The sequence below is a fragment of the Ovis aries genome, chromosome 7, assembly GCF_016772045.2.
Source record: "Ovis aries strain OAR_USU_Benz2616 breed Rambouillet chromosome 7, ARS-UI_Ramb_v3.0, whole genome shotgun sequence".
Lineage (NCBI taxonomy): Eukaryota > Metazoa > Chordata > Mammalia > Artiodactyla > Bovidae > Ovis > Ovis aries.
Genome location: NC_056060.1, coordinates 10,501,811 through 10,519,274, shown reverse-complemented (window position 1 = coordinate 10,519,274; position 17,464 = coordinate 10,501,811). Strand labels below are relative to the sequence as shown.

The following is a 17,464-nucleotide window of genomic DNA, read 5'->3' as shown; positions in this document are numbered from 1 at the left end:
ACTTATCTAGGCTATCTGGCAGGGCCAAGAAGACTCAAAATCTGTTTGATTCTAAAGTCCATATTCTTAATATCCATATATATAAATGCTGATATTCTTCAAGTCCATATAGGATTGCAATTTGTATTAACACAGTTGAAGGAAGTTTAAAATACTTTCTCATCTCTAATCTTTAATATCTTTAATCTCTATCTTCAAAATCTTTTCATTTTGTTCTATATTGCAGCTTACCCTGTTGGTAAAGTATCCACCATTAGAGATTATAAAAACTATTTTTCAACAAGGGACATGCCACTGAATGTCATGACTATTCATGTGCTGGTTCTAGTGCTTTCAAACAAATTTGTTTTGTGGTGCCCTCTCTATTGCATTTTTGAGTAGGCTGTAAATCTTTTTAAAACCAATAAAAATATAATTTCAGAATGTTTTAAAAGCACTCTCTCATGTCACTGAATTCTCAAGTGATTTCTGTTTCTGCTTTCTTCTACATATAATGCAAAGAGGATTCTGATAAAAAGAATTTAATAGTTAAGTATAATTTTTTTCTAATTACAAAAAGTAATATATTATGACTTAACTGAATTTAGACTATGTATAAAGGTATAAGGGCTTCCCAGATGGTGCTAGTGGTAAAGAATCCATCTGCCAACGCAGTAGAGATATGTTCAGTCCCTGGGTCAGGAAGATCCCCTGGAGTAGGAAATGTCTACACGCTCCAGAATTCTTGCCTGGAAAATTCCCTGGACAGGGGAGCCTGGTGGGCTACAGTCCATAGGGTTACAAAGAGTTGGACACAATTGAGTGACTTAGCACACACACAAATAAAGGTATAAAGAAAAAAGTACCCAGAATTCCACAGATAAAACATGATAAGCATCTAATGTTCTTCCTTTAAATGTATATGAGAACAAAATGCGAATTGTGGATTATTTGGAAGGTGGTTGAAGAATTTAAAATAATTTAAAATTATATATATATGCACATTTAAAATATACATATATACGTATATCTATTTTGTATTGGGGAAGGCAATGGCACCCCACTCCAGTACTCTTGCCTGGAAAATTCCATGGATGGAGGAGCCTGGCGGGCTACCATCCATGGGGTCGCACAGAGTTGGACACGACTGAGAGACTTCACTTTCACTTTTCACTTTCATGTACTAGAGAAGGAAATGGCAACCTACTCCAGTGTCCTTGCCTGGAGAATCCCAGGGACGGGGGAGCCTGGTGGGCTGGCATCTATAGGGTTGCACAGAGTCCGACATGACTGAAGCGACTTAGCAGCAGCAGCAGCATTTTGTATACATATATGTTCATCTAAGATAGCCACTGAAATTTTCAAACACTTTCTCTAAAGTTAATTCCATTTCTCTATATGGTGACTATGAGATGCTATGACTTTAAGCAAACATTTGGCCAGTTTGTCTAGATGAGAATTGAAAACACATTAATGTGATTTTTACACAGTAGAAAATTTGAATTTTTGCATGTTTTAATTTTATTTTTTTCTATTTACAAAGATAACATATATGTAAATGTACAGTATAATATGTAATATATAATCTATATAGTATGTAATATGTAGTAAATACAAATCAAATGACACATAAAGAGATTAAAAATAGCTAATATTTGTTGAGTGCGTTCTATATGCAGGGCACTATTCTAAGGGTTTTGTTTATATTAACTCATTTAATCCTCACAATCATGCTATAAAGTAGGGACTATTATTTACTGCCTTTATTTTACAAATGAGAATCTTGGGCATCAAGAGGCTAAGTAATTTGCTTGAAGTCTTGGTTTACTAGGAAAACAGTCACAGCAAACGGCATGGTTTTAATTTGTTCACTGAGTTTTCTCGTGAGAAAACAAAGCTGATGAATTAGAGCCTTGCCATGCATATATTATAACTTTGCTTTCGGAAAGAAAACGATCAAGTTCCACGTGATGCTCTTCAGATGAAGAAGGTAAAGGGAGGGTTGATGCACACCTAGGAGAAGGTGGATCTGAACCTTGGGACTTAGGAAAGGTAGTGGGTCCCTAGGACGTGCAGCTGCTAAACAACAGAGCTGCGATTCAAACTCAGGCAGGATATTCCCAGAGTCCACACTGAACCATTCCCTAAATTGCCTCTACAAAGTATAAAGAAGAAAGCTATTAAGAAGAAAGCCAGGATTAATTAACTCATTGACTGAATAATTGGATCAATCTCGAGTCCCTCTCTCCTCCCCAGAGATTGGGGATGATATCACCTGGCTCAAAGCCCCAGCCCTCTAATTATAAGGTTGGTTTTTCTGGTATGACAAGTTCCTGTCCCAAGTCATTACATTAGCAAAAAACTCAGGTATAGTCCAAAATATCCACCATGAATATCAAAGACACTTCTATGCCTTGGGAAATTCCAAGGATTTAGAGTTTACCTCCTAGAAACCAGAAATAAAAATGTCAGCCAAAATCCTTTATTATATAATACCACCCCTCTTAGCATATCACTGCAGGCTGTCAAACTGCTTAGCTGCAGCATGGAATCAGCTCCTCAGCAATAGGGTGTCCCACAGCTCATGGCTCGGCCCCTTTTGCTTCTGTGTCGTCCTGTGGGACGAGGGACATGAAGAGCTGACAGCTTTGCATCGACAATGAGTGACATCAGAGGAGAGGAAAAGCTTTCTGAAGGAGGAGGGTAGAGAAGCTAATGGTGGAGGATGACTTCGGCGTGAGCTCAGACTTGAGTAGTCATAAAATCATTGAATAAAATATTACTTTGAGTCTTACATCCACACTCCTTCCTGATATTTAATATAAGCATCATCCCCAGTCGGTCAAATAGCCAGTCTGCGCTGTAACAGACATGGCGAGGAAGGATAAGCCAATCATTCTTGGGGCAACCAATTCTACTGATATAAATCTGATTGTTTTTAAACTATTTCTCATAGTGAGCCAACATTTACTTTTTAAGAAATCTTTCCATTGATTTTTTTACTACCTCATGTAACAGTTTTGGCTAGGCTGCGTAGCATGTGGGATCCTCCTTCCAAGATCAGGGATGGGACCCATACCCCTTAAGTGGAAGACCATAGTCCCAGCCACTGGACAGCCAAGGAATTCCATCCTATGGAACACACATTCACACAGCCATCACCTATTGTTTGGGACAGACATGCTATGAAGTCAGCCCTCATGTCTCTCCTTGCTTTTGTCTTCTGCAAATTAAACATCTGCCTACACCCACACCTCACGGGGCCTTGTCTTTAATATCTTGCTATCCCATCAGCATCCTTCCCAAAATAGAATATCCAGATATTGTTGCCTTAATGAAGAGGATAACGAAATCACTATTGCCAATAAAACAATTCAATTTCTCCTCTTTCTATAAATATGTTTTTGAATATACAGTCTTTTTCAAAAAAGTATATGAAGGAAATAGGAAAATAAAATGTATATTAATATCTTATTCTGTCCTCCTGTTATGTTGTAACATATTTGTGTGTTTTAAATAATACTTTAAAATAACTTTTTCCTGTTTTATATTATGAAAATAATATGTATTAGTGGTAAAAATTCAAACAATACTAAGAGTAACAGGGAAAAATTTTTTTTAATTCCTCTTACTCTCAAACTTTTAATCCCACTTCTTAAAGCACAGTTTACTTTACTGTATTCATCCAGAATGTTCTTATATTGGGCATCTTTCCTTACCAACATTCTGGATCTATCTTATTCTTTTTAATAGCTGCATAGTATTTTATTACATGGTTATACCATCTTTTATTTACCAGTCCCCTTTGATGGACATAAATATTGTTTCGTCTCCTTTTTAAACTTTATAGCAATACAATAAATTTTGTGTTTTCTTTGAACACATGAGAAAGCACATCTATAGGATAATTTCTTTGAAGTAGACCTGCTATGTCAAAATTTATGTGTCTTCAAGGGTACACCAATTTACACTCCTGCTTATAGTGTGTGGTAGTACAGTGGACTCCTGAACTGAATGGGGGTTTGAGATGCACAGTCCACTTACACACGAGCTTTTATAGTACTATGTGATTGGTGGTTGGTTGAGTGGGAGGGGCAGGGGTGGTGACTGTTAAAGTTACTTTCAGATTTTCCACTGGGTGGAGGTCTGGTGCCCATAACCTTCTTATTGCTCAAAGATCAACTGTACTTGTTTTTCCATATGCCAAACTTTAAAATAATTGTTCATCTAAAAGCTGACAAATGGACTACGATTTGGGCTGGATACTTTCTGTTTGCCCCTCCAGATGCACCTTGTACTCTTCTCCCAGGTCTTTGCTGTAAACAGATACTGTACAGACTACATCACTGGATTCCTGCACCCTCTTGCTTCCTCGATGTCAGATTTAGAAACAGGGGCATCAGTTGAAGATGGGGTACAGATGGGGAAGAGGTATTTATTGATGAAGTTAACATATTTATTTCCTGGGCTCTCTCCTTGTGGGGTCTCTGCAGACTGGCTGTGACCCTTAAGTGCCGGGAGCCAGCGTGAGGAACTCTGCCCATGGCCAAGGTCATGAGGAAGGAGGCTTCGGCATATGCAAAGGCAGGATCAAGCCTCAGGAAACCCCCTGTTCCCAAGCATCTACCCCCAAAACCAGAGTCTGTTTTATGCTCTCACCTATACCTCTGACTTTATGGGGGGCTGTTCCCCCACCACCTCTCTCGGAGAAGGAGTTAACTTGCAGCTCCAGTTAATAAAAATTCCTGGGCGTGACAAGAGTATTTCAACTTACAAACTCCTCTGAAGGTTCTCTAGCCTGCCTGAGCAGGTTCATCCGGCCACATATGATTGTTTACAGCCTCCCAAGCATGAGAGGCACGAGATGCTTTAAACTTTATATATACAGATTCTTTTGAGAAGTTACAAAATTATTAGTATAGTATTAGTGGGTTGATTAGAAATTATATTGGTTAAGGGTTTTTTATTTGTTGAGCCAATATTTGCGGCTAAATCTCCATATTCCCTGCCTTTATAATGAATATAACTATCATATAGGAGAAATAAGTATTAACCTTTAAGATTAATCATGTTAAACCTTAGGCTAAGTAAATTCCTTTTCTTGATTGTAACCTGCTACACCCTCACCCTATAGGAATGCAACTTTATTTGGAGGGTGGTGCCTGGTTTAAGAAAAAAATCACCCCTGGAAAAAATAAGTTTTCTGGTTGACTGACTATTATCAGAAAGGGCCATAAAATGTCAGCAGGTCTCATGGCCAGAAGATGATGTAAAACCCCTAAAACCTTTGTATAATTTTATATGAAGCACGTGATTTTGACAAGGGTCAGGTCCTGCTGACCCTGCGTGACTCTATATTCATCCCTATGTATAACAAAAAGTATATAAGCAAAGCTGAAAATAAAGAAAACGGATCAGTTTCTGGAAAGACTGATTCCCCCGTGTCATTCTTTCTTTCTCCTTCTGGCTGAATTCCCATCTGGAGCGTGGGTACTCACCAAGCCTGCTAATTTTGCCTGGGCTTCTAAGATCTGACCGGGGAGGCCTCAGTGCCTCCTCTCCTTTGGGAGAATGGAAAGACGCCTGTGGCCTACGTAGGTGGTGCAAATTCCTTGTCTTGGAGTTTTATTGGTATTCCATGTAAACCAAGTTATTCAGCCTCTTTTTCTCCACTAATGTTTCCTACTACACTATCCTTTTCTAATCTCTCTTTATATCTGTAAATAAGTTTTTTCCTAGGACGCCGGTTCCGTCTCCCCTTTGAATTACCCTGGATCCACCGGGGCTGGACCCCGGCACTTAAGGTCAAGGACACAGCTTCTGTCCACACAAATCTGTCTCCATTTTCTTGTCCTTCCAGGCATAGAAGGCTGGTCTGCCCTGGTTTTCCTATATCCTGCCCTACCTTTGTAAGTGGTGGTTTGATGGTTTAGTCGTTAAGTCGTGTCCGACTCTTGTGACCCCATGGACTATAGCCCGCCAGGCTCCTCTATCCATGGGATTTTCCAGGCAAGAATACTGGAGTGGATTGTCATTTCCTTCTCCAGGGGATCTTCCTAACCCAGGAATCGAACCTGGGTCTCCTGCATTGCAGGCAGATTCTTTACCGACTGAGCTATGAGGGAAGCCCCAAAGCATGCTTTGAAGCACCTCATTTGAATGTTCTGTTTCCTGCCAGCTCTTGTTCCTGAAAGCTTGACCTAGAGAGATTCCCTAGGGTGTTTATGAGGTATCTTGTAAGAGAGGCAATTTGAACATAGACCTGAATGATGAGAAGGAGTATGAAGATCTTAGGCTTACGTGTTCCAGGTGGAAAAGGTCCTGCTTTTGGAACAAGCTTGTCATAGCTGAAGAGCGGCAGGAAGACCAGAGTGGCTTTGGGTCATCAGGCAAGTATATGGTTTGTTTGTCTGAGAGCCATTGCCTCTTCTTCCTTTCTGAGAGAGCTCTAATTTTGTTCAGACATCATGGGAAGATTCAAGGGATGAACCACCATTTGTCTAAGTGAATCATGAAAATTCTGTCCCAAAGTGTCTGATTGATTTAGGAATTGGCCTGTAACCCAGTCAGAGAAGGCAATGGCACCCCACTCCAGTACTCTTGCCTGGAAAATCCCACGGACAGAGGAGCCTGGTGGGCTGCAGTCCATGGGGTCGCGAAGAGTCAGACAGGACTGAGGGACATCACTTTCACTTTTCACTTTCATGCATTGGAGAAGGAAATGGCAACCCACTCCAGTGTTCTTGCCTGGAGAATCCCAGGGACGGGGGAGCCCGGAGGGCTGCCATCTATGGGTCGCACAGAGTTGGACACGACTGAAACGACTTAGCAGCAAGAGCAGCAGCAGCTGTAACCCAGTTCTGGCCAATGAGACATGGGAGGGAGTTTTCTAGGGCCCTCTTGAGAATCTTTCTCCCCTTTTCTGCTTTGGATGCTTCTTGTGAGAATATGATGCCTGGAAATGTATAGTCTTTTGACAACCATGAGACAAAGGGCCAGGATCAAAAACAACATATGAAAGTAGAAGAGTGAAACGTTGGAAATGAACCTGGACCCTAATGACATATTGGACCTTCCAAGCCACCTGTAGGATCACCTCCCTTCAGACTCCCTGTGAAGCAAATAAACTAATGAAAATCAGCCTGAGCTTGAGTCACCATTAGGTGGAGTTTCTGTTCCTTGTAGGTGACGCACCAACTCACAGAGTAGCAAGGGAGAGGGTGACGAAAGGTAACCGATGTAAGAGAGGTGGGCAGGGGTCCACCACAGTGTCGCTTAGGCCAAGGCATGGAATTTGGATTTTATTCCAAAGGCAAGAGATTTCTGCCAATGACTCAGTGCATTCTGCTGCTGCTGCTAAGTCGCTTCAGTCGTGTCCGACTCTGTGTGACCCCATAGATGGCAGCCCACCAGGCTCCGCCGTCCATGGGATTTTCCAACCAAGAGTACTGGAGTGGGGTGCCATTGCTTTCTCCGGACTCAGTGCATACAGGCATATAATAAAGATTTATCTAGCTATCTATCCATATCATCATACATATTTATCATGTATATGATAAGAATATTATTTAGTATTAAAATAATAGGTATTGGCTAAAAATATATTTTCCATTTTAATTTTTATAGAAATTACTATTTAGAACTGGATAAAAAGAAATAAAAAGTCTCATGAGTAACTTATGAACTATCTTGACTGAAATTCCCAAATGTTGAGAAATTATTAACATCTGATCTTTTATGCTTGGAAGAACTTTCAACACAGTTTCTAGGTATTGCTTCGGTCTGCTCTAGCCACATCAGGGTCTTTACCAATTATGCTCTTCTTCAGAGAGTTTGCAACTGCCAGCTCAAACCCTTATCTCTCTTTGAAAGAGCCCCCAGTTTTTTCCTTTGTCTCTTTGAAAAGAAGGCAACTTCATTTAAGCACGGCTGTCCTAAGTGCCATGGATGGTGTTTTTCTCCTAGTTGGCACCAAAAACATCACAGAATAAGGTAGATCATTTAAAACATTTTCCTCATGGTCGTGGTGTTCCTCCATTCAGCAGGAAGAGTATTGGTTACCATGGCAATAGCTTCCACAGCATTCCATTCCAAGGAACTGCACAGGTAAAGCACAAGTTTCACGTTTCGTTCTTTGCCCTAGCTCTCTGCAGATCTGCATATGTTTGCAAGCTTGTACTCTGTGACTGCTGTTTAGAACAATCAATCAGCTGACCAAACAAACAACCTAGAGTTAAGCCAGATAATTTTTTCAAAGGCACCATACCCCTTCTCTTCTGAGTATTTAAAAAATTTACATAAACCGTTGTACAATGATTTTTATAACAGCACCAATTAAAAACTTTCTGGTATGTTCTTTCACCTGTCTGGTATTTTAGTTGTACCTCTTTAACCATGTATAGAAAATAATGAATTTACAGTAAAAATTACAGCAGGAGATAGTTCTATGAGATCATTTCCCATGGGCTTAACATCATGTCTTTCCTAAGGATAATTCTCTGACTTTCCTTCCTTCACCACTCCCAAAGCCTCTTATAAATTAGTGCTGATGCTCAGAAGAGTAAAAACTGTCCTCAAGCCACTGCCTTTGAGATACCAAACACTTAGATTTCCCCCCCTTAAGACTGTTAACTACCTTCTTCTATTCAGAACCTTATTGATAATAGTAAAGAAAGAAAAGAAAGTAAGAAAGTGAAGTCGCTCAGTGGTGTCTGACTCTTTGCGACCCCATGGACTGCAGCCCACCAGGCTCCTCCGTCCATGGGATTCTCCAGGCAAGAATACTGGAGTGGGTTGCCATTTCCTTCTCCAGGGGATCTTCCTGACCCAGGGATCAAACCCAGGTCTCCCACATTGCAGGCAGACGCTTTAACCTCTGAGCCACCAGGGTTTTAAACAGTTCAAACAAATTACTGGCACACAGCACCTGTTACGTTACAGAGGTGATGGAATAACTTTAGAGCATCAACTGGATAAATTCTATTTCCCTACGACTGTACAAAATTCTTTTCTTCTTATTACTTTTAGTCTTTGCTGATTACTTAGTTTCTTTATAACCATGTGGCATAAATGAGGAATCTAGAGATTTCTATAGTATGTAGAGATATCTTTTAATCTATTATTTCTACCTATAACTTTGAAACAATAGTGGTATTTTGGTAACGAAAAAGTGGGAACATGGAAGAGGAGTTGCTATTATGTGATGTTAAGCAATTAAAAATAAAATTTGGTTTCAACCCTCTTTCAGGGAAGGATTTTGTATCTCCTAGATGTCTTTTCATTGAGAAAGACATATCTCCTGACCTATCTATGAACACCCCATTGAATATCACCATCTCCTATTAAGGGCATGGAAGTAAACTCTGTAACTAAAACAGATGCCTCCACCCACAGCTTCTAAAATCAGTGGGTATTCATAAACCTCACCACAAATTTTCAGAGCATAGTGGGAAAAGGGAACTGTTAAAAATTTGAAACTCTATTAAAGTACTTTCTGACTCTTCCGGTAAAAGAAAATATATTACTTTCTAGGAAGTTCACTACTTTAAAAAACAAAGCAATCAGGATTGGAAATCCATGGCTAGCATTTGGGTTACATCACTCAGTTTTAGGAGAGAAGACATTTACTTTTAGATAGAATGCCATATAGAACGGGTCTCAGATTTCTCTCAAAATTGCATTGGAATTGTTTCAAGGGATAAGAAAGACAGCATTATTTTCTAAGCCATTTTCTGTCTAAACTAAATCACTTTTCTCTTTTGTGCTCTTGCCATCTATGTTAAAGCTTTCACTTCACCATTTTCAAACACTCATCCCACTCTTTTATTATGACTTTATGATACTATGAAGCATACCTTCAAGCATACCATGATAAAATGTTACAAAGGTTTATTTATTCCTTTACATGATGGCTTCCCACGGGGCACAGTGCTAAAGAATCTGCCTGCCAAAGCAGGAGATGTAAGAGATGTGGGTTCGATCCCTGGGTTGGGAAGATCCCCTGGAGTAGGAAATGGCAACCCACTCCAGTATTCTTGCCTGGAAAATTCCATGGACAGAGGAACCTGGTGGGTTACCATCCATGAGGTCCCAAAGAGTCAGACATGACTCAGTTACTGAGCACCACTGGGTACATGAACACATATATGACCTTATATGCTAATCCCACATAAACCAGGAAGAAAAATCAACCCACTATTGGTAGAATTTTCCAGATTAAGTACAGAGGTTAAAATAATCACACAAACTTTGGGAGTAATTATATTGCACTGCACGGTGAGATTTATATAGAAAAAGAGTTGCACTCAATTTTCAGTTGACAAAAGAGCAGTTGTGAAGAGACTATGTAGCTCTGAAAAGCAGAAACGCTAATGAAGGGTCAGCATTGTATAAGCATGAGGCAGCTAACATGCTGTTTTGACAGCTGAGTAAAGATGAGGGGAAAAAAGACTGTAAATCAGAAGAAGTCATGATACAAGGATGAAATGACGTGCTTGAAAATGGTGAAGGGAGAGCTTTAATTAATATCGGTGGAAAGAGCACAAAAAACAAAAGTGATTTAGTTTAGATGGGAAATGGCTTGTAGAGAAAGTTAAGGAGAGTAATAATTTGTATTTTAATTTGCAAGGGCCAATGGATATTATTTGAAGAATGATAGTTTTAATGTTTTAATATTTTATACACTTAAGTTCCATTTATCTGAAACATAAATTAGTACAAGTTTCTATTACTCTTATTGTGTATATTAGACAAACTGGCAAGCAGGGGTTTGCTTTTGATCAACCTTTGTTATAACCTTAATTAAAACTACTTTCAATATTTCAATTTAAAAGCAAGATCATGATTTTATAATGTGAAGATAACAAAAAGCCTGATTTAGTTACAACTTGGTGGGAATTCTTTGGGCTAGTATCCTTCAGTTCTGGGTTCCTAACATGATTAAGAAAATGTACATACAGAAAGAAGTAAAACCCACTGTTCCTTAATTAGAAATCATGTGAGTAGTTTAATATTAAAAACATTTTAAAAATACACATGGTACAAATTCTATAGCGTTTTAGCTTCTTTTATTTAAACTGCATCAATATCCATTTACAGCTCTTCTAACAACCACAATCCTCTGTCCTGGATTTTCCAGGTCACTTCAGATTCCAAATATTTTATCTGTTGTTAAACTATGTGTTTGGATTTGGGTTTGGAAAATATGGTCACTGAACTTATAGACTAACTCTGAAATAGCAATAGCCTTTGGCATTATGTAGTGATTCTATTCCTGGGCCATGATTATCATGTTAAATCAGATCAAATCAATGTTCATTATTTGAGTCAACCTAATAATAAACTATGAAATAATGGGGACATTTAAAAAACTCTGTAGTCATTTGCAATTTGAAGAGCATTCATAGTATGATTAGAGACACAAACACACATATAGCAGTAAACCTACAGACATGTGGCTCCTCATCCTTCCCACCTACTGTGTGCTAAGCCACTCAGTCGTGTCCGACTCCGTGCAACCCCGTGGACTGTAGCCTGCCAGGCTCCTCGGTCCATGGAATTCTCCAGGCAAGAATACTGGAATGGGTTGCCATTTCCTACTCCAGGGGATCTTCCCAACCCAGGGATCGAACTGGGTTACGCCTAACCTGCATTGGCAGGCGGGTTCTTTACCACCTGGGAAACCCATTGTCATATAGGAAATGAAAACAAGAGATAATAAGAAATGTGTTATGTTACAGGGTCAAAACTAAGGAAGACAAAAATAGTCTAAATGTACTTGTGCGAATACTTAAATAAAAAAAGCACTTGGTGATATTTTCCATTTCCATAGGGTTAAACTCATATTCTTGATAAATCAGAACTGAAAAGGTACACTGGGATTTGCTATGTCCACGACGATAATTACGAGGGAATGAAGTCAAGACTGACTCACAATCCTATGCCAAAACACTGCTGCTTCTCAATGAAAACGTTTACATCATTTGATGCCCCCTACATTACTAGCCTTCTTAGCATTATAATACTGTTCATGACACCAATCTTTATTCTTTCGTGATTTGGGGTACCCACTAAGAAAGAAAGAAAAAAGTTTTAAAGACTACTAAGTCCAGAATAGCAGTTGATAACTCCTTTGAAAATTAAGGTTATTTTCCCCAAGTCTTGCTGGAAACACATTTACCACTGTGCTCAGGCTCTCCTCCCACATTTCCGCGCTGGTGGGGACTTGAGAAGCCCGGGAAGGCTGCTGCACCAGGGGTGGGAGTGGGAGATAGGATATCACCCGCTTGACACTTCGGCACTGTTGCTATGAATGATTCACTCGTGTTTGGCACATTTGTGGCAAGGAAATCTCCTCCTCCCGGCGCTCCTCTCGGCTATCTCCTGCGCTTTGGCCTTTAAGGAGAAGCGAGAGCAGGTGGGCACAGAAGAGCTCGCCGAGTCCTCCTCCCCCTGCTCCGTCCCTAATTTAGCAGTACTTCCGGCCGCGTGACATCATCCCCCGCACCCCGGTGACGTGAGCGGCGGGTGACGTGGGTGCGCAGAGGAGCGCGCTGACGTCGCTATTTAAAGGTCCTCCTGCGGGGAGGATGGAGACACAGCGCGAGCACCTGGCGTGGGGCGCAGAGGAACCGGTGGAGGCCCGGAGCCGGGCCGGGAGCCAGCAGAGAAGCGAAGCGCCCGCCGCCGGCCCCTAGGGGAGGGGGGAAAGAAGGGAAGGACGGACCGCTGGGCCTGCGGACCGGCCTGGCTCCCCACGAGGGCCGGTTCGGCCCCCGACTACCGGCCTCCCGGCGCGCTCGCAGCCGCCGCCTCCTCTCGCTCCCTGCAGGGCCCCACCGGCTCCTCGGGACCGGCCCGCGCCCCAGCTCCCGGCCGTTCCCCGCGGCGGCCGCGGCTTCCCGCCCCCTCCCGCGAGCAGGGGGAGGGGCCGCGCTGCTTCCCGTTCTCCCCGCCCCTCCCCGCCCCCCGCAGCCCGCTCCACTGCCGCGCTCGCCTCTCGCGGGCGGCGCTGACCCGGGAAGCGGCGGCTGGAGGCGGAGGCGGCGGCGGGCTGCGGGCCGCCGGGCTAGCGCTGCTCCGCCGAGCGGGAGCTGGAGTCCGGCGGAGGCGGGTGGTGATGGGAGTGTGAGGAGGCAGCGGCGGGGCCCGGGCACTGTGAGGCGGCGTGTGGCAGCGGCGCGGAGCGGGAGCGGAGAGGAGCAGGGGTGGGGCGCTGGAGCCGCGGCTCTTCCGCGGCGTCGAGCCCCGGTCCCCCGACCCCGGCGCGGGACCAGCCTCCCGCCTCGGCTCGGGCGGGCGCCGGTCGACCCGTCAGCCCCGTGCTCCGCGGCTGCTCGGCCCGCCCGCGAGCTGGGGGAACAGCGTGCCGGGAGCAGCGTGGGGCTTGGCTTCTCTGATTCATTCATTCGCCGCCGCCGGAGCTTGGACCTGCAGCGCTCCGAGGAACGGAGGGACAAGGGACAGCCGCGAATGAAGGGCCGGGTGGGAGCCAGGCTCCATTGTGCTCGGCGGCGGGGGGCGGGCAGGGGCTGAGGGGGGTGGGATCGGGCCCCCTCCCGCTGCTCCCCGGGTGCGCTGCGCCCCCAGCCTGCTGCCAGCCTGGAAATGGCTCCGTGTGTTCTCCTCGGGAGAGTGAATCGATCCTGCCCAGCCTTTTCTTCCTCCTCCCCGCCTCCTCTCTGCTCCCAGTCTTAGGAAGGGGAAAAAAATTAAAGACAGATTCCAATGTGGAGTGCCGAGCGCGTCCCGAGCTGCCGGGTTTGCACGTCGAAGAGGTTTTTCTACATAGCTTTTTTCTAATGTCTGCGCAGGGAAGCAGTGGCATTGCTGCTTTTAGGATTATTTTCTCGTAGGGATCTCTCAAGTGCACGTCGCATTGGGTTGCACGCTCCACCCCCAGGAACCTGGTGTGGTGGAGAAATTTGAACCCGCAGCCTTAGTAGCACCGAAAAGGCCGAGTTACCTGGGCTCTCCCTGAGTGTGGAGGAGGACATGAGCGAAATGACCACCAAGCTCATGTTTTACAGGACTCCGTGAAGCTGGATTCTGCGTTTTCCGACACGTAGATTCGTTTTGTGGAATAAAGTTCACCGCCGTTTCCTCCGCGCAGCATTTTAACTCTAATAAGCAAATGCCACCTCTGTTCGAACGTTTTGGTATTTCCCAGAGAGAAATAATTTTACCTAAGGGAACTAACTGAATTTTCAGCTACATTGAAATACCTCCAGAAAAGGATCTCGGGGGTGGAAAAGCAACTGCGAAACAACAGACGGAGAAATTCATTTGGAAGTTATTCCGTAGCATAAGAGCAGGAACTTACAAGCAAGTTTTCATTGGGCAAAATGGGGTAAGGATTTTTGTGCTTAACCCCCTTGGAGTCTGTTTATGTTTGTGTGTTATTGAGCGGTGGTGGTGAATTGTCTTTGTTTTAGCTTTTCAAACATACTTGCCACCTTGCTAAGCTAGTTTTAGTTTAAAAATATAGGTATGTTAGCCTTTTAAGAAGTTGTTTTTGTAGAGTGACACCAGAGGCCGTAATTAAGGAACATACGTCTATCACTGTAACCAGAATATAGTTTTATTACTGATATTTAAGAAGACCACACGTTCTGCGCTTTCCTGGTCGGAGTGCGGCAGCAGTTTGTAATCAAAAGTCGTGTCGTCTTAGATTTTATTGCCGGTATCTTTAAAGAGAAGCCCTGAATGCTCTCAGGGCTTTGAGAATGATCAGGTGCACAAAGGACAATTATAACGTAGTGGGTAGGTTAGAGTCCAGTCCTTGAAAAGGATCCAGGGTAAATTGTTCTCACTGTGCCCTCTGTTTTGCCCTTGAGTAGCCAAAGCAAAAATCTATAGAATTGACTTACTGGGGGCATTAAAAAACGAAAATCTGAAAGTCTTAGAAGGACTCCACAGTGCCCTGCACTTAGTTGGACATCAGAGCCTGAATAGGAAACAGCTTTTTGCTGAAAGAACTTGTTCACTTCTCTGTTTTTTGGCTTTTAGGATCAGCTCTTCAGTTTGTGTTAAGTGCCAGGTCTACACCTTCTTTCAGATCCAAAGTCAAAAAAGAGTGCATTTTTCAACCTTTTATTCACTCTTTACACAATAACTTGATAAAATGCTTGTGATTTCTCCTAATTTAAGCCAGATATCTGTAATATATTAATAGAGTAATGATCTGGTTTGTTTCATTGATAGATTTTTTTTTTTTTTTTTGGCAATGCTTTTTGTCAAAGAGGAACTTCCAGAATTTTCTTTCTTTTTAATTATGGTTGAATAAAGATATCTGAAGTATAGTTAAAGGAGAGAGATTGAAAAGATAGACATGGAAATTCACAGTTTAGGGGTGTGCATATCTAAACTTTCGTTCTTAAAATGTTCAGAGGAAAGTTCTTAATAGTACTGCCTTTTTTGTTGGAGTTAAAACTTGAAGTTTATTAACTTGAATAAGTTTGAAAATGTTAAGAATGTGTGGTAGGAATCCTTCATCAGGAATTGATGAAAAAGAGCAATACTTGTTTGTAAAACTTCAGTGACAAAGTGATGAGAATACATATAACCTGCATGATTTGGGATACTAAGCAATTAAAATGCCTCATTCTATTTCTAGTGTTGCTATTAGTAGCTTGGTGATCTGAGGCAGATTGCTTGACCTTTGTGGACTCTTGTTTTCTAATCTGTAAAATGAAAGTCTTAGGTGAGTTTTACGTTTTTTTTTCCAGTCTGTAAAAATGAATTATTTCTTTCTCCTCTATTTTTGTAATTGCTGGTTTGTTTCTTGAAGCAAATCTCTCAGATGGAGAGATTGCTTTCTCTAAGCAGTTGTTAAGCATGTAAGCTGGAAAATAATGGCATTTGAAAAATGTTTTGGATGAATTGTACCAATTTTAATAAGAGACAATACTGAAAAATAACTCCTGTTCAGAATCTTTGAAATATGGCTTCCCTTGAGAGTCTGCAGCCCTTCTGTTTAAAACGTGTCAGAGAAGAAAAATCAAGTAGCAGTTTTTCATGCTGAAGGCTGAGTTCTCTGTAGGCTGTGGAGTGGTAGCATCGTGAAAAAAAATCAGTTTTCCACAACCTTTAAGCTGCATGAATGTCCATGGTTTTACTAAGGGAAGCTTGAGAGGAACTTAATACAAAGAACACTGGTCTTCAAAGCATGAAAATAAGTCCCACACCTTTAACATACTAAAGTGTAATAAAATATATTTATAAACTAGCGTATTTGTCCTTAATAAATTCTTAAAAGTTGACTGGAGAGGCAAAGGAACAAATATTTATGGCATAATTTTTCTGCAAGTCTGTATTTGGGGCTATGACTCTTTCTCACTAACAGTGACCTGTTTCATCTGAGTTGTTGAGAGAAGGCATTTGTGGAAGTTTCCACACTTGGTCCGTGTTTGTACCTAATAACTATGGAATAAACATAGCCTCCTGCACCTACTTAAACCAAAAGGAAACAGAGCTTTAAATGGCCTTCAAAGTTTTTACCTAGGCAATCCTAAAGTACTTACTCTGACTGGTATCTAAGACTTTAATACTGTGGATGAAGAGTTTCACGTTTTATGAATATATTTTTTGACTAATGTTAGATCATAATAGAAGTTTACCTTTGCTTTAATTTTGGATATAATTGCAAGTCTAGGGGCAAAATTGAAACAAAAGGAACGATTTTTGCAAGAAAATGAGTGATTAGATCAGGCAGAAAAACAAATCTAAGGCTCTTGTAATAGGAGTTTATGAACTCTGGGGGAAATGGAAAAGAACAGCTGGAACTGACAGTTGGCAGAATCTGTCAAAGTGTCTTGGATGCTGCCTGAACTGTCTTAATTACAGTGAAGACAGTTGAAGGATTGGTTTGTGAAACAGGTGTATCAGAACCCCTAAAAATGAGAGCATGCATGTTAGGTAAAGTCTTGGAAAAGCTTCCAAACCCCAGCGAGGAGTCCCTGTTAGGTATGACCGCCAGTCCTCCATGTAGTATCTCCTAAAGAGAGCAGTGAGTCAGGAGCTATTTTGGAATGATTAGAGTAGGCAACAGAGATCATAAAATTTCGATGAGGTATTTCATGCTACCTTTTGTTTTGCTTAGCTCATATTGCCAGCTTTTTGACCTCAACAAGGGAGAATCCCCTCCCCTGTCTTATTAAGAGTGAGTTATTTTTAAAATGTGATTTTTCCCTGCCAGTAAGGTTGATAACACTGTTTCTGACTTAACTCACCTGTGGGTGGACGCCTGGAGAAGCCTTCTGCTCTGCCTTCCCCAGATAACTTCCTGAAACATGGAAGTGGGTGCTGCCACATTGCAATCTGAACCTTCTTTTCTGGGAGCCAAGCAGACATCTCTTTCTGTCTCAGGCTACTGGGTGCTGCTCTCCGGGAACTGTAGCTAAGATGCAGAAGTCTCGATCCAGCACTGCAGTCTGAATGGGCATGGTTGCAAGGGCAACCACTCACATTTCTAACATCAGAGAAGTTA

At 42.2% G+C, this 17,464-nt stretch overlaps 1 protein-coding gene across 4 annotated transcripts in view; it reads left to right on the top strand.

The window, feature by feature from the left end:
* The window catches only part of HOMER1 (homer scaffold protein 1), a 163,433-nt gene that overhangs the window by 11,482 nt on the left and 134,487 nt on the right, over positions 1–17,464 (top strand). For 2 of the 4 annotated variants that reach the window (XM_004010210.5, XM_012180703.4), the window contains exon 1: positions 13,918–14,326. The exons of the other annotated variants lie outside the window; for them this stretch is intronic. In XM_004010210.5, the coding sequence (XP_004010259.1) occupies positions 14,322–14,326 (5 nt within the window). In that variant the 5' untranslated portion in view covers positions 13,918–14,321. Of the gene's footprint in view, positions 1–13,917; positions 14,327–17,464 lie in introns of those variants that run through there. 4 annotated transcript variants of the gene reach the window in all.